Here is a 23,544-nt window from a genome sequence, read left to right as displayed (position 1 = left end):
ATATATATATATATATAGCACCAGTTTATTCCCTACCCACCCACTTCCCACTCCCTGCTCTCCACCCTGCCACATACATAGGTAACCACTGTTATTAATATTCCAGGGTATCCTTCCAATGTTGCTTTATGAATATGCAAATAACTGCAACATATATCCTTATTTTCTGTATGTTACACAGAAGCTCACATGCCCTACACCAGGAGCCAGTACACTTCCATAAATGGCCAGACAGTAAATATTTTAGATTTTCTATGACATATGGTTTCTGCAACTACTCAGCGGTGCCACTGGAGAGCAAAACCAGTCACGGACAAGGAGGGCAGCTGTGTTCTACTAAAACTTTACAGATGCTTAAATTTGAATTTCGTATCGTTTTCTCGTGTCTTGAGGTATTATTCTTCTTTTGATTTTTTTTCAGCCGTTTAAACATGTGAAAACCATTTGTAAAAGGTCATAGTCTGTACAAAAACAGTCAGTGGTGGGATTGGGCTGTTGTGTTTTAACTTTTCAGTGTACCTTGGAAAGCTTAACTTATTGATGTAAAGGAGTTGCCGCTGTGTTTCCAGGGCCTATTACCCCATTCTGCGGGCAGATCCTTGTTTGTTTAACCAGTCCCCTACTGAAGGACACTTAAGTTGTTTTGATTCTGTACAAACTATTTTGCTATTACAAAATAGTGCTTCTATAAATAGTCTTGTTCATATAACATTTTGGACATTTACAAGTGTCTTAGGTCGAGTCCCCTAGAGGTGGGATTCAGGTGTGTGTGATTTTGTCGGGGAGTGGGGAAATGCGAAAGGAGAGAAGAAAGCAGTGTGGGAAAGGGGAGAGAGCCAAGTAAAGATGTAGTCCCAAGTAAATCAAGCTTTGGCCTAATTGAGGATAGAGCTTACAAAGTTGTTTCTCTTTAAGACCTGGTGGCCCAGGCTTTTGAACTTCCCTTTCAGGCAGTCATTGGCTGTGTGGTCCTGGTGGTGGGAGAAGCTTCTCAGGTGGTTCCCATCAGCCAAAAGCATGACTCAGAAGAAATCACAGGTGTAAGCCTTTAGCCACTACACTTGCAGATACAAGAGCCAGAAAGGGGAGCTGGGCAGGGCAGCAACACCTACCACAGAAAGTTTATCTGCAGGATAGTCTTGGAGGTGGAGTGGCAGGGTCAAAGCGCGGATGCATTGGGACATGGATAGACATTGCCAAATTGCTTTCCAGAAGGGTCCTATCAATTTACATTCCTGCCAGCAGCATCTGAGAGTGTCTGTTTCTCACAAATGAGTATGTTATTAAACTTTTGGGTTTTTTTTTCTAATTTGATGGATTAAAAAATACTACCTCAGCATATTTTCATTTGCACATCCCTTTCAAGGAGAAAGGTTGAGCATATTTTCTGGGTTCAAGAAATGTTTGTATTCTTTTTTTTTTTTTCTGTGACCTGTTCATATTCTTTGCTGATTTTCTTTTAAGACTGTTGGTCTCTGTCATTTCTGTTTCTAGGAACTCTAATGTTATGGAGATTCATCTTTTCTCTATGACACGAGTTGCACATATTTTCCCACTATGTCATTTGTCATTTTACTGTAAGGTGGTTTTGGCCAAGCAGGGGTTTTGATCATAGAATTGTTTGGACAAGTAAAGTATATATTAGCTAAAACACTTAGCATGATACCTGCCACCTGATAGGCATTGAATGGGACTGATTTCCCATCCCCGCTCTCCCCTCTAATCTGTGCTTTATCCAAATGGTGCTCCTTATTCTTCAAACATGGCTTGTGCTTCCCACCTCCATGCATTTCTTATGTTATTTTCTTTTTTTTTGAGATGGAGTCTCGCTCTTGTCGCTCAGGCTGCAGTGCAGTGGTGTGATCTCGGTTCACTGCAACCTCCACCTCCCAGGTTCAAGTAATTCTCCTGCCTCAGCCTCCCAAATAGCTGGGATTAAAGGTGCCCGCCATCATACCCAGCTAATTTTGTATTTTAGTAGAGACAGGGTTGCAACGAATTGGCCAGGCTGGTTTGAAACTCCTGACCTCAGGTGATCCACCCACCTCAGCCTCCCAAAGTGCTAAGATTACAGGTGTGAGCCACTGCGACTGGCTCTTTGTTGTTTTCTAATCTGGAATGTCTGCCTCCTCATTTTGGGCCTGTTAAGATCCTACCTATCCCTGAAGTTCCCTGGATCCTTCTCCTAGATATAGTCTGTATTCTGTCTGAACTCCTGTACCTCTGCTCGCTAACACAGTCCATCGTGGCTCCTAGTTATGTGGACACATTTACCATGCTTTTCTGAGCTTCAGTTTCCTTATCTATAAAATGGTGTTGCTGGGAAGAATAGAGATTTATTTTGATTACAAAACAAATACATATTTATTCCATGTGATGCATATTTATTGTAAAATTTCAAAATATAGAAATTATAAAGTTTAAAATGGGAGGTACACACACACAGACACTCTCATTCTTTCTTTTTTTCAGAGTTGGAAATTAACATTTATTTTGTGCCAGACTTTACACATCGAAGATTTACATTATTTCAGGTTATGAACAGCAGTTTTATTNATCCTTGTTTGTTTAACCAGTCCCCTACTGAAGGACACTTAAGTTGTTTTGATTCTGTACAAACTATTTTGCTATTACAAAATAGTGCTTCTATAAATAGTCTTGTTCATATAACATTTTGGACATTTACAAGTGTCTTAGGTCGAGTCCCCTAGAGGTGGGATTCAGGTGTGTGTGATTTTGTCGGGGAGTGGGGGAAATGCGAAAGGAGAGAAGAAAGCAGTGTGGGAAAGGGGAGAGAGCCAAGTAAAGATGTAGTCCCAAGTAAATCAAGCTTTGGCCTAATTGAGGATAGAGCTTACAAAGTTGTTTCTCTTTAAGACCTGGTGGCCCAGGCTTTTGAACTTCCCTTTCAGGCAGTCATTGGCTGTGTGGTCCTGGTGGTGGGAGAAGCTTCTCAGGTGGTTCCCATCAGCCAAAAGCATGACTCAGAAGAAATCACAGGTGTAAGCCTTTAGCCACTACACTTGCAGATACAAGAGCCAGAAAGGGGAGCTGGGCAGGGCAGCAACACCTACCACAGAAAGTTTATCTGCAGGATAGTCTTGGAGGTGGAGTGGCAGGGTCAAAGCGCGGATGCATTGGGACATGGATAGACATTGCCAAATTGCTTTCCAGAAGGGTCCTATCAATTTACATTCCTGCCAGCAGCATCTGAGAGTGTCTGTTTCTCACAAATGAGTATGTTATTAAACTTTTGGGTTTTTTTTTCTAATTTGATGGATTAAAAAATACTACCTCAGCATATTTTTCATTTGCACATCCCTTTCAAGGAGAAAGGTTGAGCATATTTTTCTGGGTTCAAGAAATGTTTGTATTCTTTTTTTTTTTTTTCTGTGACCTGTTCATATTCTTTGCTGATTTTTCTTTTAAGACTGTTGGTCTCTGTCATTTCTGTTTCTAGGAACTCTAATGTTATGGAGATTCATCTTTTCTCTATGACACGAGTTGCACATATTTTTCCCACTATGTCATTTGTCATTTTACTGTAAGGTGGTTTTGGCCAAGCAGGGGTTTTTGATCATAGAATTGTTTGGACAAGTAAAGTATATATTAGCTAAAACACTTAGCATGATACCTGCCACCTGATAGGCATTGAATGGGACTGATTTCCCATCCCCGCTCTCCCCTCTAATCTGTGCTTTATCCAAATGGTGCTCCTTATTCTTCAAACATGGCTTGTGCTTCCCACCTCCATGCATTTCTTATGTTATTTTTCTTTTTTTTTTGAGATGGAGTCTCGCTCTTGTCGCTCAGGCTGCAGTGCAGTGGTGTGATCTCGGTTCACTGCAACCTCCACCTCCCAGGTTCAAGTAATTCTCCTGCCTCAGCCTCCCAAATAGCTGGGATTAAAGGTGCCCGCCATCATACCCAGCTAATTTTTGTATTTTTAGTAGAGACAGGGTTGCAACGAATTGGCCAGGCTGGTTTGAAACTCCTGACCTCAGGTGATCCACCCACCTCAGCCTCCCAAAGTGCTAAGATTACAGGTGTGAGCCACTGCGACTGGCTCTTTGTTGTTTTTCTAATCTGGAATGTCTGCCTCCTCATTTTGGGCCTGTTAAGATCCTACCTATCCCTGAAGTTCCCTGGATCCTTCTCCTAGATATAGTCTGTATTCTGTCTGAACTCCTGTACCTCTGCTCGCTAACACAGTCCATCGTGGCTCCTAGTTATGTGGACACATTTACCATGCTTTTTCTGAGCTTCAGTTTCCTTATCTATAAAATGGTGTTGCTGGGAAGAATAGAGATTTATTTTGATTACAAAACAAATACATATTTATTCCATGTGATGCATATTTATTGTAAAAATTTCAAAAATATAGAAATTATAAAGTTTAAAATGGGAGGTACACACACACAGACACTCTCATTCTTTCTTTTTTTCAGAGTTGGAAATTAACATTTATTTTGTGCCAGACTTTACACATCGAAGATTTACATTATTTCAGGTTATGAACAGCAGTTTTATTCCTCCATCCATTTGATAAATAATAATTCAGATTTGAAAGGCATCTTACTCATTGATTCCCAAATAATAAATGGTAAAGCTAGGATTAAATTTCGATCTATTTGATTCCAAAGTTCATGGTTTTTTGCAAACTTTAGGAAAAACTGATTATCTGTGTTTTTTAATGCATAAAAAGTAAAGAAAGCTGTTGTTGTCGGATATCAACCCCAGAATTTGCAAGCAAATTTTTTCCTTTTTTTTTTTTAATTATACTTTATGTTCTAGGGTGCATGTGCACAACGTGCAGGTTTGTTACATATGTATACATGCTCCATGTTGGTGTGCTGCACCCATTAACTCGTCATTTACATTAGGTATATCTCCTAATGGTATCCCTCCCCCATCCCCCCGACACTCTCATTCTTAAAGAGTAGCCACTATTTACAGATTTTCCGGCCCTTTCCTATGCTTATATAAACATCTGTAGGGGAAGAGAGAGAGAAAGGTTTCTTAAAACACAAAACTGGAAGCATACTATCTGTATATTCTGCAACTTAGTTTTTTTATTCACTAAAATAACATAGATAAGATGATGTATATAAAATACCTGGCTTCATGTTCATAATGATAATTACAACTATTCTATGTATCTTTTTTCAACCTGCGCCTCCCAGGTTCAACTGATTCTTTTGCCTTACCCTCCCGAGTAGCTGAGACTACAGGTGCCCACCAGCATGCCTGGCTAATTTTTGTGTTTTTAGTAGAGACGGGGTTTCACCATATTGGCCAGACTGGCCTCGAACTCCTGACCTCAAGTGATCCGCCTGTCTCAGCCTCCTAAAGTGCTGGGATTACAGGCATATTCTCTGCATCTCTGGCAACACTCTTAAACTTTCTTTTAGCAGCAAGACCCTTCCCAAACAATAGTACAGTCATCCCTCGGTATCTACAGGGGATTTGTTCCAGGACCCCCGTGAATACCAAAATTCATGGATGTTAAAGTCCCTGATATAAAATGACATAATGTTTGCATATAACCTACACACATACTCCCATGTACTTTAAATCATCTCTAGATTACTTATAATACCTAATACAATGCAAATGCTAAGTAAATAGTTGTCATACTGTATCATTTTTATTTGTATTCTTTTTCATTGTTGATTGCTATTTTTTGGGTTTTTTCCCCCAAATATTTTCCATTCACAGTTGGTTGAATCTGCAGATGCAGAACCCATGGATATGAAGGGCTAACTGTTTTTGGAAGCCCAGTTTATGAAGTAAATAGAGGAGAGCTGCCAGGCTAGGGTGAGGGTGATTGGGGTGGAGGGCACAGAGCTCCTCGCCCACTTGTCTTCCCATCGCTATTTGGAAACCTTAGTGTGTCAGGCAGGGTGTGGGCATACCTTGCACAGTTAAGTAAGTGGCATCATTATGGGCACAAACTGCCCAGGCAGCTTTCATGTGGGCCTGAAAACCCCACCCACTGGGATGATAATTTTTCTTCATCTTGGTTGAAAAGCCCAGAGTCCACAGGTGAGAGCAGACGGTAGTGGATCTGGTGGCTGTCTCTTGGCTCTGTGCTGGCCTGTGATGGGGATTTCATGGTCCATAAATAAATGAAGAAAATAAAATCATTTGGTGAGATTTCCATGAAGTTAGGCTTATTCAAACATTTCTTTTTTGGCTCTGAAATGTCTTTTCTTTCATTAAATTATGGTGGTAATGATTGGCAGTTTTGTGTGTGTTTGTCTGAAAGTCTTAGCAACCTAAATAAAAGTTAGCAACTTTATGTTGCTCCCCCAAATTTGTTCCAAAATTTTATGGATTCATGAAATCCTGAAGTCTAGAGATAACTATTTTGGTCCATTGTGGAGGCTTGGCCAGGACTTCCTGGAACAATCCCAGAAAGATAGCAAGTTCCATTCTTGTGCTGGGTGAGTTTGGGAACCTCTGTCCTTTGATGAAATTGCAGCGGTTCGTCCAAGGCTGTTAGTAGAGAGAGCCTCTCCTGGGGGCTGTGGTCACCTTCTCATTGAGACTCTTGCGTTCTTCTGTTACCAAACCTCTACTGTCCTTAATTGGGGGGATACTGCTTCTTTGGACCAGCCTGGGGCAAACATGGCACCCACAACCTGAGACTAGGAAGGAACTTGCAAACAGTATTTGGCTAAAGGCTTGCAATTTGCTTAAAGGAAATGAGTGCAAAGATAACACAAGGCTAGACAGTGGGATTTACAAACTCTGCAACTCACAGTCTCCACTCCATCCTGGCTGCCTGTGCCCTTCTACGTGGCGATGGCAGTGACAACCAGCTGGAGACCACCAGGGAGCCAGAGTTGAGCCAAGAACCTGCAGCCCTCCACACAGTGAGAGCCTCTCTCGCTGCTCACCTCTGAGGACTAGGCTGGGACTTATAAAGGGAGATATCAACCTCCTTATATGGATGCTTTAGGAATAAGAGGCAGGACTTATACAAAAAAAAAAAAACAAAAAAAAAACAAAAAAAAACTGGGAGCTTCCTCCTTTACTCCACTCTGAGCCTCACAGAATGCAGGGCTTTTGATTTCTGTCATTTAACCCCAATCCCCATTAACAGCAATAGGTGACAATGAATTGGGCTCAGAGGACTCCGGTTGTTAAAAATGTGTTGACACCAGGTTAGACACTTGGCCCTGTGTACATATAAGGACACTTGGACAGCAATCACATCTTTTTCTGGAGTCTTTATTTCCCTTAAAGAAGAATTTTAAGTGGTGCAATCACATTTTCTTATTTGCTTGGGGAGATGTATTTAGTCCAAACTGTAGCTAACTCCTTTTTTCTTCCTTGTTCCTGCAATTTAAAAATTCTGGCGTATGTTCCTACTTTGACCATTCACTTGTATTTGTGAAATAATTGCACAGTCTCACTTCTCTTCATCTTCACACCAACCCCATGAGGTGAGTATTGTTATTCTTGTTTCAGTGATGAGGATTCTGAGGCTCAGGGGAGCTAAGTGACTTGCTCAACGCCGTGCTGCTAGTAAGAGGCAGAACTGACATCTGTCTGGCCCAGTCCCAACCCCTCTCCTCTGTACAGCCAGGTCCTGACTGTGATTAGGGAATGCATGGTTTGTTTATTTGGCTTTCTTTTCTGCAAAACTACCCCACTGGCCCTTAAGGGATTTGAACCCTGGGATCTTGGTGCCATGAGCTATGAGCACCAATTAGAGAAAAAACTGACAGCAGCAATAACATAACAATGATAACAAACCACCAAGAAAGAACACTTCGAGTTTCCATCCTGACCAGACTGGAGACCTCTTTGTCAGGGTCAAGTTCAGAAAAGTGACAGTGGTCTGGGTAGAACATGAGCTACTCTTTTCACCTTCTGGGATGCTCTGTGGCACTGCCACTAACCTGAGCATGGCACCAGCCTGGTACCCAGGACAAGGCTCCCGGTGAGCCAGCAGCTCAGCCACCTCTCTCTCCCAGGCGCTTTCTTGGAAGCCCTTGGAGGGAGTTTGCTTTCTTTTTTGTTTTTTGATTTTTGTGGTTTTTTTGAGATTGAGTCTCACTCTGTCGCCCAGGCTGGAGTACAGTGGGGTGATCGTGGCTCACTGCAACCTCCACCTCCTAGGTTCAAGCGATTCTCGTGCCTCAGCCTCCCCAGTAGCTGGGACTACAGGCATGTGCCACCAAGCCCGGCTAATTTTTATATTTTTTGATGGGATTTCTCTCTGTTGGTTAGGCTGGTCTCAAACTCCTGACCTCAGGTGATCCACCTGTCTCAGCCTCCCAAAGTGCTGGGATTATAGGAGTGAACCACTGCGCCAGGCCAGTCCTAGTTTGCCTTCTGCCAGGAAAGCATAAGGAGTTTGCTCATGGCCTGGGCACCGAGGGCTGACAGAACTGGGGTGGAGATGGGGGAGGGAGAGAATCCCAGGGCCTTATCCCACTTGGGCAAGGAAACCAGTGGGGAGGCTTGGCATGGGACCTACTGGGGGAAGGGATGCCCCCGAGGCCTGAGCAGAGGGTTCCAGGCTGAGCTCCCACTGGGGTCTGGGCTGGTTGTCGGATGGCACAGGACACAGGCTGTGGATCAGGCCCTGGGTTGGCATCCTGGTGTCCCAATTTAGCTCTTGTATAACCTTGGGCAAGGACTGAGCCTCTCTCAGCTTTGAAGTCTGCAATATGCTTACACCCACCACAGTCCAGACACTGTCATATACACAGTGGTTCATAGACATTGTGACAATGACAGAGTATTTACAACAGAGGCTGCCTTTTAGAACAGCCTGCCCAATAATAAACATCAAGAGAATGTGTCCAAATGTACAAGACAATTCAAACAGTTAAGATGTCAAAGGACGTGAGCGGAGGATTTTCACAAGTGGTAAATAAATACCTGAAATATGTCAACCTCAAAAATAATTTTTAAAGGAGAGGGGGGAGGTGAAAAGAACGTTGAAGTACCACTTTGTGCATATTCAAAGCTAGCAAAGTATTAAAAAATAATAATATGCTGTGCTGGCAAGGTTGTGCTCTAAGTGGTTCATTTATATATTTGGATGCAACCCTTTCAGAAAGCAATACACCACTCTGTGCCTACAGACATAAATGTTTGTAACCTTTGATACAGTCATTCTAGCCCCAAGAATTCATCCTAAAGTTTTCGTTTTGTTTTGTTTTGCTTTTTCGAGACGGAGTCTCACTCTGTTGCCCAGGCTGGAGTGCAGTGGCACGATCTTGGCTCACTGCGTTCTCCACTTCTAGGTTCACACGATTCTTAGCCTCAGCCTCCCAAGTACCTGGGACTGCAGGCATGCACCACCACACCCAGCTAATTTTTGTATTTTTAGTAGAGATGGGGTTTCACCGTGTTGACCAGGCTGATCTCGAACTCCTGGCCTTAAGTGATCCACCCGCCTCGACCTCCCAAAGTGCTGGGATTACAGGCGTGAGCCACCATGCCCGGCCTCATCCTAAAGTTTTAATCCTTTCAAAATGTTTCCCATAACATTTTTTCAAACATACAAAATAGAACAGTACAACAAATCCCCCTGTACTAAAGGAATATTTTAACAGAAGACAAAGTCATATAGGTAAGGATGTACATATTTAAAACTTAAAAACAGGCCAGGTGCAGTGGCTCACGCTGTAATCCCAACACTTTGGGAGGCCAAGGTGGGTGGATCACCTGAGGTCAGGAGTTCGAGTCAAGCCTGGCCAACATGGCAAAACCTTGTCTCTACTAAAAATACAAAAAATTAACCGGGAGTGGTGGGGGGCTCCTGTAATCCCAGCTACTGGCGAGGCTGAGGCAGGAGAATTGCTTGAACCCAGGAGGCAGAGGCTGCAGTGAGCTGAGATCGTGCCATTGCACTCTAGCCTGGGCAATGAGAGCAAAAGTCGGTCTCAAAAACAAAAAAAAAAACAAACAAAAAACTTTTTAAAAAATCTAAATATGGGCCGGGCGCAGTGGCTCAAGCCTGTAATCCCAACACTTTGGGAGGCCGAGACGGGCGGATCACGAGGTCAGGAGATCGAGACCATCCTGGCTAACATGGTGAAACCCCGTCTCTACTAAAAAATACAAAAAATTAGCCGGGCGAGGTGGCGGGCACCTGTAGTCCCAGCTACTCGGGAGGCTGAGGCAGGAGAATGGCGTGAACCCGGGAGGCGGAGCTTGCAGTGAGCTGAGATCTGGCCACTGTACTCCAGCCTGGGCGACAAAGCGAGACTCCGTCTCAAAAAAAAAAAAAAAAAAAAAAAAAAAAATCTAAATATGTAACAGGTAAATGTCTGAGTAAGTTGTGATTCATCTTTAGCTAGACTATCATGTAGCGATGAACATGACAAATATGACAAATTGAATTGTGTAAACTGTGATCTAATGTTAAGTGAAAAACAGAATTTAAAATTGTATCTCTAGGTGATGACAATAGTGTAAAATCATATATGTGAGCGAAGGTTGAAAGAAAATATGCAAAAGTATTTGCTGTGTCAGGATGGGAGATGATGAATTCGTGTTTTTCTCCTTGAATATTGTTGTTATATTATTCTTACAATAAAAATAAATGAGAGGGAGATTCTAGGCTCTGCCCTGAATCAATCTGTGAAGGTGTGTTTGTTGGGCACCTCTTCTACAGGTGATCCATATTAAGGGATATATTAAGAAGTGGTAGGGAGTATGTACAGGACTTGGTTTTAGGGCAGGGGCTGGTCCGTAGTGGGTTCTCAAAGACCCCCGGAATGTCAGAGCTCCATGAGGACATCTAACACCCCCATTTTGCAGTTAAGGGTCCTGGGGCCCAGAGGGGCTGAGTGATTTGCCTGGAATAACCCACCAAAATCCTGGTGATTCCACATAAGGGTTGATATTTCTACAAAACTAGCCGGCAGGCCTTTAGATCAGTCCTTCTGCCTCGGGGCACCTTCATGTCCGGGAGTCAGCCATACATGGGTGAGAAGGCAGCCAGAGAGCATTGTTCTTGTGCAAAGGCAGGGAGTGGGTGGCTGGATGAGGAGTGGCACAGACACACTGTTCCCAGGGTGCTAACCCCCATGCCGCGGTTGTCTCCACAGGACCCTGAGTGACCTCAGCCAGACCCACCCTTCCCAGCAGCACGTGGGGTTGTCCCGCACTGTCCGACTTCACCCGACTGCCACAGTCAGTAGCCAGCTCTCTTCCAACGCCCTGCCCCCGGGACCAGGCCTTGAGCAGAGAGATGGCACCCAGCAGGCGGTACCTCTGGAGCACCCCTCATCCCCCTGGGGTAAGGATGCCCTGTCTTGGGTCCTAGAAGAGCAGGGCCTCTAGAACTCTCTTCTCCCACCTCAGCTTTCCCCCTCTGCTCTCACAGAGGGGCTGAGTTGTCACCTTGTCCTCATTCTTTCAGCCAACCAACAAACGCTTCTTGATCTCCTGCTTTGTGCCGGGCTCCAGGGGTCCCAAACCAGTGGACCTGAACTTTACCCCTGCTGCAACCCTTAGACCTAGACTGCTCTATTTCTGCCCAATCTATCATCCCCTCCTGCCTTTGCTTCCCTCATATCCCACTGTGATCCTCAACTCCCTGGTCCCGGTCCTTCCACCTCATCCCTCCTGCAAACCCCAACCCTCCTGGATCAACCCAACCAGTTGTTTCCTCAGCACCTACAGCTGCGCCTCTGCTTCCCACAGGAGGAAACAATCTCTGTGGATTCATGCCATGGCACACTTTTATTGTTGCCTGATGACCCCTCCCTGTGTGCCTGGACATTTTCTCCCTCCATTTCTCAGAGCAGCTACTCCAGGCCTCCCCTCCCCTCCTTTCCCAGGGCCCCATCCGTCAGCCCATGGACATGCCCCCACCTCCCAGAGAGCTCCTCAACTTCCTGCCCATCACACACACCACTCCCGTGTCTATATCTGTGCCTGAGCTCACCTCCTTCCTTTTTTTACATTTTAAAAATCGAAGTGCGCCGGGCGCGGTGGCTCAAGCCTGTAATCCCAGCACTTTGGGAGGCCGAGACGGGCGGTATCACGAGGTCAGGAGATGGAGACCATCCCTGGCTAACATGGGTGAAACCCCGTCCTACTAAAAAACAAAAAACTAGCAAAGGGCGAACGTGGCTGGCGCCTGTAGTCCCAGCTACTTCGGGAGGCTGAGGCAGGAGAATGGCGTGAATCCAGGAGGCGGAAGCTTGCAGTGAGCTGAGGATCCGGTCCACTGCACTCCAGCTGGGCGGGCAGAGCGAGACTCCGTCTCCAAAAAAAAAAAAAAAAAAAAAAAAAAAAAAAAAATCGAAGTGGAATTCACATAACATAAAATTAACCATTTTAAAGGTTACACTTCAGTGGCTTTTAGTATATTTGTAATTGTGTGCAACCATCACCACTGTTTCATTCCACAACATTTTTATCACTCCAAATAGAAACCTTGTACCCATTAAGCAACAGTCACTCCTTATCTCCCCTCCTATCCCTGGCAACCACTCACCTACTTCCCGTCTCTATAGATTTGCACACCCTCAACATTTCACGTGAATGGAGTCATACAATGTGCCATGTTTTGTGTCTGGCTTCTTTCACTTAGCATTACATTTTCTTTTCTTTTCTTTTTCTTTTTTAAGAGACAGAGTCTTGCTCTGTTGCCCAGTCTGGAGTGTGGTGGCATGATCACAACTCACTATAAGCTGGAACTCCTGAGCTCAAGTGATCCTCCCACCTCAGCCTCTGGAGTAGCTGGGACTACAGGCATGCACCACCATGCCCGGCTAATTTTTAAATGTTTTGTAGAGATGGGGTCTTGCCATGTTGCCCAGGCTAGTCTCAAACTCCTGGCCTCAAGTGATCCTCCTGCCTCGGCTTCCCAAAGTACTGGGATTGCAGGCGTGAGTTCCCGTGCCTGGCTTAGCATAACGTTTCTGAGGTTTATCCATGTGGCAGCGTGTATCAGTGCTTCATTCCTTTTCATGGTTGATGATTCCTTTCATGCCATCTTGAGAGGGAGGTGTCCCTCTTATCTAAGGCACACTCTGGCACCCTTTCTCATTTCCTCTGGAATGCTGACATCACTTGTCCCCCAACTTCTGTATCTTCACCCTGTCCCTCCCTCTCAGCCCTTTCCCCTCAGCATGTACAATTGCTTACAGCTCTCTCATTCACACACACACACACACACACACAAACACACACACATTTGTTTCTCCACTTCCTTCCTGTCTCTTCCCTTCACAGTCAAGCTTCTCAAACCCATGATCAACACATATTTTTTCAACTTCCTCCCCTCCCATTTCTCCCTTAACCTTCTGCCTCTGGCTTCTGTCCCCAGGCTCCCCATACTGAATTAATACCCCAATTCCATTGCCACCACTCTTGGTAAATGAAGCAACCTCAGCTTGCACTGTTGCCATGATATCCCAAGTAGTCACCCTGCCTCTGGACCCCCCTGCACATCACAGCCAGCATGATGTCTTGCTTAAAAGTCTTCTGCGTCTTCTCCCACCACCCACCAAATAAAGTGCCTGATCCTTGTTCTGGTAATCGGGTCCCCTTCGAAACCTGACTCTAATCCTTTCAGGCTTTATCTTCTTCTCTTCTCTTAGAAAACTCTCCTCTCTGGCAAGCCTGAGCCACATTCTGTTCCCTGCCCTTGGGTTCAAAGCCCAGCTGCATCACTTGCTAGCTGCGTCACCTGGGCACCCAAACTTCTCTGGGCCTCAGTTTTCTTAGCTGTAAAATGGACATAGTAGGTTGGATATATGAAAAATACCAACACTCAGCCATTAGGAACCTACAAAAATGGCAATTTCTAATAGTTCAACCTAACATACTACCCACTCAAGAGGGTTGATGTGCGTGAAGTGTGAGCTTGGTGGCTGGCACATCTGCGAGCTTCTCAAAGGTATCACCCTGCCCCTACGATGGGACCCTGCATCCAGTAGGTACTCAGCAAATGCCTTTGAGATGAATGCAGCCCTAGTCCCATGGGGCTTTCTAACCAGACTCTGGAGGTCACAGCTGTGCCTCTCAGCCCTGCCCCCTGGACCCAAGCCCTCTCTCTGCAGGGCTGAACCTCACGGAGAAAATCAAGAAGATCAAGATCGTCTTCACTCCCACCATCTGCAAGCAGACCTGTGCCCGTGGACACTGTGCCAACAGCTGTGAGAGGGGCGACACCACCACCCTGTACAGCCAGGGCGGCCATGGGCATGATCCCAAGTCTGGCTTCCGCATCTGTGAGTCCCTTTCCCGTTCAGATGGTTCCCAGCTGGCCCCGGAGGGTGAATAGCCAGAGAGCCAGGTCTGCCTTGGAAGGGAGCCCGCTGCTCCCAAACTGTGGCTCCACAAGTGTCCCAAATCACATGGGGAGCTGAGTCCTCACTTGGCAGCCTAGCTGTGTGACTCTAGGAGTCACATAACCTCTCTGAGTCCAAGTTTCCTCAACAGAGAAGAGATAGTTCATGATAATGTCACCTCCCAGGTTATTGTGGGGTGCAGGGAAAGGCCTAAACGGGCTTTTTAGGAAGGCAGGGACTGGTTATTATTCACCCTTCTTCACTCTACATGAATGCAGTGGAAAGTCCCTAAATTTCAGGGGGCTCCAGGCTACAGGAGCCATCTAGGGTCAGAGTTCTGCTGCCTGTTTCTCTGTGGTGGTCACTAGCCACAGAACAGGTGCTGCTGTTCTTCCACCGCTGGTTACCTTGACGATTGATGTTGCAGATTTCTGCCAGATCCCCTGCCTGAACGGAGGCCGCTGCATCGGCAGGGACGAGTGCTGGTGCCCCGCCAACTCCACCGGGAAGTTCTGCCACCTGCCTATCCCGCAGCCGGACAAGGAGCCTCCAGGGAGGGGGTCCCGCCCCAGAGCCCTGCTGGAAGCCCCCCTGAGGCAGTCCACTTTCACACTGCCACTCTCCAACCAGCTGGGTGAGTGCCAGCACAGCTGGGCCAGTGGGACCCTGGAAGGAGTACCAGTTGGGTGGAGGCTGTCACCATTGCTGTGACAGGGACAGGGAAGCTGCCTATAGTCCTTCCTTTACTATCAAACCTCCCTCTTTCTCCTGGCCCTCAGTGCTGAGTTTCATTCCCTCAACTTCTCGGCCCCCTCCCATTGGAATTCATCCACTTGTTTTTGCCCTTTCCCTGTGTTGGGTACCTTGGGGAAGACAAAACAGTGTAAGGGCAGGATGCTGCCCTCAAGGAACCCATGGGCCTGGGTAATAGAGGGAGAATGGATGGGAAATAGAATATCAGCATAAAACATCTCATTTTCCCTGCCTTCCATTATTAGGTACCAAAAAAATGCAGAACGCTTTAGGGGATCAGGGGATGGAGAGGCACCTAAGCCCAGAGTGCTCTGGCTCAGCTGCATGGAGGGGATGGACTGCAGTTAGGCCTGAAACAATGGGTAGCATCTGGTTAAGCAGAGGGACTGGCATGAGCAAAGGCATGGAGGTGGGGTCATGCAGGAGCCAGGGGGCTGGAGCTCCAGGGTTGGCCAGGGTCATGGGGGAGGTGGAATCAGGAAGGTAACTTAGAACATGATAATGAGGTTCCTTCAGTGACAGAGTTTGCACTTCATCCCGTCCCAAGGGATCATTCTGGGATTCTAACTTGGGAGCAAGGAAATGGAAGGAGAGTTTTAGGGTGACACATAGCCAGTGGCCTGCCTGGCCCAGGGGTGGTGGATACACTTCAGAGGGTTGGAAATGAGGGTGGGGCCCTGCTTCCCTGGCTCTGACCCCAGCTCCTGTGCCCAGCCTCCGTGAACCCCTCCCTGGTGAAGGTGCACATTCACCACCCGCCTGAGGCCTCAGTGCAGATCCACCAGGTGGCCCGGGTGCGGGGCGGGGTGGAGGAGGCCCTAGAGGAGAACAGCGTGGAGACCAGACCCCCGCCCTGGCTGCCTGCCAGCCCTGGCCACAGCCTCTGGGACAGCAACAACATCCCAGCTCGGTCTGGAGAGCCCCCTCGGCCACTGCCCCCAGCAGCACCCAGGCCTCGAGGACTGCTGGGCCGGTGTTACCTGAACACTGTGAACGGACAGGTGAGAACACAGCTCTAGCCTCAGCCCTGGATGCTTCCAGGACAGCAATTGTCTCCAATCTGCCCTTCTCCTCTCTGTCCTCTTTGTTCTTATGGAATGTGAGTGTCTGCAGAGTCTCCCATTTCCCATATGGGAAAACCCAAGGCGTGAAATTGCCCATGTATGGAGAGGCTGGGCCTCCTTCCTGGGCTCTACTTGGTGCTTGTCAATACCAGGCACACAGAAGAGGACCCAAGGAAGTTCCCCTCTGGAGGAGCTGTCACCAGCATCCTCAGGTGAAGGCAGCCTCAAGTTGCTGATCCTATGACCCCTGGCACATGGACCAGTGGGGCTGTTAGCATCTGGCCAGGAGTTTTGTATCCAGTTGAGGCTACAGTTGGGGTCACAGAAGTATGGAATTAACAAATGGAAGTTAACCCGAAAACCCTGGTGGTACAAAGATGAGAGATACCCCATTGCCCCCTGGAGCCATCCTCAGCTCATAATGGGAAATCAGGGAAGCTTTTCTGACACCAGGCACCCAAAATAGGGGTTAGACCAGGCCCAGTATGGTTTTTCTTGGGGTTGCCAGGAAACTGCTTAGTTTCCAGAAACTAAGGTATTTCCAGAAACCCCATTTGAGGTTAGGGAACTGGAGGAAGTGGGACAGCCAAGGGGTAAACATCCTGAATTTCCAGATAGTCCCTGGCCTCTCAGCCTGGGGTATTCCTGTACCTGGGGCAGTGCTCACAAGGAAGGCCCACACTGTGGGTGACCCTGCAGTTCCCTGGAGCTAGGCAGAGGAAGCTCTTCCTTTAGGACCCTTTGTCTGTGGCTAGGGCCATGGAGGGTGGTGGTTTGCAGCCCCGCACAGGGCAGATCTTGTGTCTGCGGTGTCCCATCCACACACAAGGTTAGGGGCTGGGAGAGTGCACGGCAGGTTTCTCTGCTTCCTTCTGGGATATGGGCTGACTTCTTTCTCCCCTTCTTTGGCTGGGGACATCCTCTGGCAGAATGTGGGGAGTGAGCTCTGTGTCCTAGGCTTTCCCGGGACATCTCTGTGCACAGCCTGGGAGGGAAGAGGGGTGGTCACAGGTGTCCATGACCTCTCTTCCAGTGTGCCAACCCTCTGCTGGAGTTGACCACCCAAGAGGACTGCTGTGGCAGTGTGGGAGCCTTCTGGGGGGTGACTTTGTGTGCCCCATGCCCACCCAGACCCGGTGAGTGCTGGAGTCCAAGGTTAAGAGTGGTGGGGGAAGCCCTCCCTGTGCCTGCCCTCTCCTGCCAGGGTTTCCCCTCCAGGGTGTCAGAGGCCAGGCAGGTAGAACAGGCTGGTAAACTGCAGACTTCCCAGACCTGCTTTGAAGGTGTTTCTGGCTGGCACTGAGGCTCCTGGCAGCCTTCTGCTGGTTCAGTCTGACCTGCCTGCTCCATTTGGTTGCCTGCAAGGGCCTGCTCCCTCTTGCAGAGATTCTTGATCAGATTTTAGGGATTTTATTCAGTGCTCCCCTGTACACCCCTGTCTAGATGCCAGGGGTCCAGGGGTCTTGATCTGATTCAGTGTTTTCTTTATTCTCTCCCTGGTGGGGCTCCCAGGCCTCCTCTTTTATCTCCTTAACTCCTGTTCCAGCCTCCCTGACTTTTAATTAGGGTTGAATGTCTGTCCTAGATGTCCTCATCCTTGGGGTATGGGAACCCTAGTTCCTTGCCTTCTTTTGGATGATAGGAAAAACCTAACATGTGTTCATTCATTCATTCAGCAAATACTCACTGGGTGTCTTGTATGTGCCAAGGACTGCGATTTCAGGAGTGAGCAAGATGCCTGTTCACGATGCTCTCCCCAGTCGTAGTTGCACAGTTGGGAGGAGGGTGACCAGATGCCTGTCCCTGAGTGTGGCTTCTGCCCACTTGGTCTGTCTTCTCCCTCCAGGCCTCCTTCCTGGGCCTGGGCCTGAGCCTGGTGTGTATTTCCTTTGCCTGTCAGCAGTCAGCTTGGTCAATCAGCTTTGTCAGGAGGCTGGACAGGAGCCCAAAGGTGGGAGGGGCAGGGCTGTTCCTCACATCAGACTTAGCTGTGGAGCAGTGACTATATTTTCCAAACTTAAAATAAGTGTAGACGGTTTTACAATGTGATAGAATTTTTGGCAAAGTAGCAAAAGGTAGTATTCAGCTCCCAGGCTTAAACGTCTAACACACACTAGGTACCAGTCCCAGCTCCTCCTGATCACCTCTCTCTGCGTCAGTCTCCTGATCTGTGAAATGGAGAGAGTAATAGTGCCAGCCTCATGGGCTGCTGTAGAGATTAAATGAAATGATGCACCTGCTTAGTATTAGGTCAATAAACCTGGCTGTTAATGTCATTATCATTATTGTTATTAGAAAGTATCCCTCAAGAAAGCGAGAAAGGAATGGACCCGCTACCCTACCAGGAAATGTACATCAAACTGCCCAGGTCTCCCCTGTAGGCCAGAGATGTTTTTGCCACTTTTCTTCTTGCCTTGTTTTCTTTTCTCTTTTCCATCAGGCATTGAACCCTTGAAACTTCTATATCCCACATTCTAATCAGTTGACAAATATTTACATTGACCAAACCCCTATTTGAAAAGGCCATAGTGTGCAGGCCCTGGACAGAGAGTAGAGAAGGTGGTAAAAACCGCACCTTCCTCTCCAAGCTTACAATTTAGCAGGGAGTCGTAGATGGCTGGTGGGCATCAGAAATGAAGAGGTTTGAGCAGTGTCTGGTCAAGTGCCGAGGCAGTGGAACCCAGGCCCCTCATAGGTCCAGTAGCACCTTTGTGCAAATTAGAAAAACCTGCCCTTCCATTTGTTCAGGATCATCTTCATAAATACGCCAATCTAGGATGCCAATGATTCCCTTAGAGATGGTGCTTTTGTGCAGCACACAACCTGCACATCTGTAAACTACGGGATGGGGGCCCTACGGGCTAAAGCCAGTGGATCAGGGAAAGCTTCTCAGAGGAGATGACTTCCAGGATGAGATTTGAATAATAATTAGGGGTAGGACAGTTAAAGAGTTGGGAAGAGTTTAACAACCCAAGGAAATTGCATATGCAGGTAAGACCAAGAGACTGAGCAACATTTTCTGGAGCACAGTGTGTCTCTTGCTGAGCCCTGCTCAGCCCTGGCTCTCCTGTAGAAAGACAGGCATGTCAGAAGGGTTAGGTGGGGCCAGGGCTCCCATGTCCCTGCTCTGGGCAGGTTCTGGTTCCCAAGAGCTGGCTCATTCAGACAAGTGGGTGGGGGTCTCACCCCCTTTACCCCGTCAGCCCTCTGAGGGCCATGCAGTACCTGCTGCACTGACCAAGGTGCTGACCTACCCTGGAACCTCCTGACCCAGTAGGGCTGTCCTAGGAGGGAGCTGGCTTTTCTAGGTGGTGGGAACAGTGAGATTTCATCCAAGTGGCAATTCAAGGGCAGCCTTAGAAGTTTCCCTTCCTTGTCTCGGGGCTCAGGAGCTGTCACGCTGTTGCCTCTAGAGTCAGAGAAATAATGAAGGGGAAGAGTGGGCTCAGCTGCCAACAGCATGGGTATAAAGGAGTGGAGTGGTGCAGCTGAGAAACAGGCTTCCAGAAGGGCCTTCCCCAGAATCCCGCTTCACTGCTGGGATTCTCCTCCCAGCTGAGATCTGTGCCCTTCACGGAACCTTCCTCTGGGCAAGTCTTCAGGCCTTAAGGTGTCCTTGATTTGGGTACCAAGCATAATCCTGAGCTCTTGAGATGCAGCCCTGTGGGTGGGGTGTCAGCAGTCAGGACCCCACAGGGTCCTTGGGTCAGTATCTCCTCTCTAATTCACTAAGCCAATCTGACAGTGATGTTAGTAGCCACAGACCTATCCGGTGACATTAGTGAAAATGAAAATAGAGCCAGTCTGGATTCTTCACTTATGTCACATCTGCAGCTTGTAGGATTGGAGTGGAGAGTGGGAGCACAGGGCCTGCCTGTCTCAAGCTCTGGAGCCCATCAGGGATGCAGAGATGCAGGCTGTGAGGTCCATGCCAGGGCTGACTGCTGCCAATGGAGGATTCTAGGCCTGTTCCCCTCAACCAGGGCTGACAGGTACAATGACCATATCCCCAGATCTTGGAAGCACTTCTGAGAGTGGGGGAGCCCTCCACTGGAAGGGTGGGGAGCAGGAGAAAAAGGCCAGAGTCTGTACTGAAGTGGCTACCTGCTCACCCACTTGCTCCACTCCTGGTTCCACCTGTGTGCCAGCCTTGAGAGCTCAGCCCACCTGATGCCCAAGAACCCTGCTCCAAATACAGCTGGTGAGCTCAGTTCAGGCAGGGCTGGAGCCCAGTGGCGGCAGGCATGGGAGCAGAGCTCTGTGGATCAGGTGCATGCAGAACACCAATTGTACCCCTCCCCAACACACCCAACGCTCAGCCCTTGCCCTCGCTCCGCGCCATCCCAGATGGTGGCCTCCCCCACTGTGTCCAGAACATCTCAGCATGCTGGGCACCAGGGTACAGACCCTGGAATGTCAAGCATCCCAGCACACTGAGCAAGAAATAACAAAGACCAGGGCAACATAAACATCAAAAACACATGAAAGTGCAGCTGGGCATCGTATAGAGAAGGGGCAAGACGTTAGGGAGCCTTGTTTGTGTTGACAGAGTGCCAGGCACCTCACTTCATGCCTGAGCCTGGGGCTGGGGTGGGCACATTTCTTTAAGTGGGGATGACAAGGAAGCTTCTGTACAAGAAGCAGAGGAAGAAAAGGCAAGCTGTCAGGGCAGGGGAAGGTTGGCAAGATAGACAGGACTTCTGGATCCCAGACCATCCCTGGCCCTGGTGGCTTTGCCTCTCTGAGCCCCTATTTCTCCTCTGATAAAATAGGGTTATGCTTCTTTGGGGGAAGCCTTTGTCATCCCCAGTGAGGTGTTCTAGCAAATCAGGTGGCAGTGGGAGTGATAGGTTGAGCAGCCTGGGAGTAGCTTCACGGCTTCCCTTCAGTCACATTTTGGCTTTGAGGCTCTGTGCTGGACTGTTGAAGAAGGTCCCACCAGAATGCCACTATTCCTGACATGGAAAAGGACTGCCTTGAGGTCTTAATTACATGGCATAGGTGAATCCCTTTTTTTCCGGAATGCCACAGAACTTGCATGGAGAGCTGGCCCGGGAGTCAGTCTAGGCCAGCCCACAGTTCCCCTCTGCTCCCTTCACTCTGATTGGTAGAGGTAATGTGTACTCAACTGAACTCCCAGGACCTAGCCTGAGCCAGGTCTTCCTGAGCCCTTGGGATTTATCAAAGGGTCCCAACTCATAGGCCTCTTCAATCCTCCTGCCAGAGTCTGGAGAACACACGGCTCTCAAAAGCCACTTTGATTGAGGCCACATTTTTGAGTTTTCATCTGAGAAAGACAGACATCTGGGCTGACTGGAAAGTTGGCCACTGCCCCATCTGGCTTGGCACTGGCTGTGTCAACCCCAAGGCCCCTTTGCTGGGACAGGCAGGGCTGGCACATGGCTCGGGGCCTGCAGTGGTGGGCTCCAGCTGTTCGCCATGAGATCGTCTTGCCATTTGCCTGGGGTGGGTTGAGTTCACCTCTGAACCCAGGGCCCCCTGTATCTCCAGGGACAACAGATTTTCTTACTCTGCCCTTTCAAGGAACTCTGCACGTTTCTCTCTTAGACCAAGACTAGCTGCCGGTTCCTGAACTTTCACATTACACCTGGCCCTTCACCTGTTTTGTTTCACTGAATTTGTACAGCCACCTGCAAACCCAGGATGTTTAACCCCGTGTGATGGATGAGGAAAATAGAGCTCCAAGAAGGCTGAGGAACTTGTCCGAGGTCACACGTCTAGGGCAGGTAGAGCCAGGATTCCAACCACAGTATGTCTGACTCTCAGCTGAGCAAGATCTCCCTAATCATTCTGGGGAGACCTGAGCCTCCCTGAAGCAAACAAAGATCAGGATGCTAGACTGGAATGCTGCAGCCAAGAGGATGCGCATCAAGATCGGGTTTTGTGAGTTCCTTGTGCTATATCCATCAAGAAGATTCAGGTTGGATAGACAGGCAGGTTATCAACATGTAGCCCCGGCCTGCGTTAAGAGAAATAATTGCCCTAGGGAGAAGGGTGTAGACTTTCCCCACGTGATTCTAGAGAGAACTATCCAATGTGTGGTGTTTCTGGTAACCAGAGCTCGACTTGAAACTGATCACAAGGGACAACTTATTAAAAACTGCAGGTGCCCAGCAATAAACTAAAAGTAGTGGGCTCCAGATCACCGGGAGAATGCCTACCAAGAACACGTTTTTCATAGGAGATGACAAACAAAATTGATTTTTGAGGAAATGGGGGTTTTTAGAAATGATTGAAAATGTATTTGAAACCCCCAACAGAAAGAAGGCTTTGCTTTGGTCCTGACCCTTGCCACTGACGAGAGTTATAGGTGTAGCTCTGTGATGCCAGCCCCTGGGGAGGGTGGGTATGTGAGGGTGCTGGGGGCATGAGGGGCAGAGAGCCTTAGGGCAGGCCACAGCAGCAACACCATTATTATCACCCTCGTCGTGATTTGCAACCATTTATTCAGAGCACTTGTAAGTGCCAGGCACGGTGCTAAGTGCTTTCTTATTTTCTTGCATCCTAACAATATTTCTAGATGTTGGGTGCTATTATCCCCATTCTACAGAAGAGAAAATTGGGCCTGACACCCCAGGCCTGTCTGACTCCAGACACCTGCTTCCAGCCACTCTGTAAGTGGCCTCTCTGTGCCGCTTCTTGTACCGGGCACAAGCGTTTGCTGAACTAGAGGACCCTGGCTTGGGGAACAGCTGTGCTGGGGTGGGGCTTCTGTTCTCTGGGATTCTGGATGAGATGCCCAGTCCCTTATTCTAAGGAAATGGGATTTTCAGAATTCCAGTTGTCAGCTGAAAAGCCAGTGTCTCTTTGGCTCAGAGATGTTCGAGAGCTTCTTCCAAGGGACTTGAAGCCTGCTGGGAATGAATTGTGCCTCAGGCTTAAGTGAGCACCCTCCCTACCCAGCAGGGTGAGTGTCATTGACATGTGGCACCTCTAGCCTGGAGAGCAGAGGAAGGGCTGGGGCGGGGGTGGCTAGGTGGCACCTGCCTGAGCCAGGGGTCTGACCAGACTCTTTTTTCGATTTCACTCTTTGTGGTGACTGGTTCTATCTTGCTCTGAGGAGGCAGTCAGAGGCCATCTTTGGGCAGAACGTCCATAATCACTGGGGGGCCCCACTGGTCTTTCACCAAGGAGGGAAATCTGAATAATGGACATTATGAGAATTCCTAAAATGGGGCAAGTATTGTGCTCAGAGTTGTACATGATTTAGTGTTCATAATTACCCCATGAAGAGGGAGTTGTCATCTCCTGTTTACTGATAAGAAAACCCAGGCTCAGAGAGGTGTGTAACCTGTCCAAATTCACCCAGATAGTGAGGGACAGTGGGCCAGCATGCCAACTTTGACACTGTGTGGAAGGAAGGAAGGAAGGAAGGAAGGAAGGAAGGAAGGAAGGAAGGAAGGAAGGAAGGAAGGGAGGGAGGGAGGGAG

General features: G+C 48.1%; 1 protein-coding gene across 2 annotated transcripts in view; it reads left to right on the top strand.

Moving 5' to 3' along the window:
• LTBP2 (latent transforming growth factor beta binding protein 2) overlaps positions 1-23,544 on the top strand; it is a 118,854-nt gene that overhangs the window by 49,476 nt on the left and 45,834 nt on the right. For both annotated transcript variants that reach the window (XM_017880500.1, XM_017880499.1), the window contains exons 4-8: positions 11,079-11,269; positions 14,046-14,216; positions 14,704-14,910; positions 15,744-16,030; positions 17,127-17,229. In XM_017880500.1, the coding sequence (XP_017735989.1) occupies positions 11,079-11,269; positions 14,046-14,216; positions 14,704-14,910; positions 15,744-16,030; positions 17,127-17,229 (959 nt within the window). The remainder of the gene's footprint in view (positions 1-11,078; positions 11,270-14,045; positions 14,217-14,703; positions 14,911-15,743; positions 16,031-17,126; positions 17,230-23,544) is intronic.

The sequence above is a fragment of the Rhinopithecus bieti genome, unplaced genomic scaffold (assembly GCF_001698545.2).
Source record: "Rhinopithecus bieti isolate Rb0 unplaced genomic scaffold, ASM169854v2 scaffold_11380, whole genome shotgun sequence".
NCBI classification, from domain to species: domain Eukaryota; kingdom Metazoa; phylum Chordata; class Mammalia; order Primates; family Cercopithecidae; genus Rhinopithecus; species Rhinopithecus bieti.
This window is presented reverse-complemented; position numbering and strand designations above follow the sequence as displayed.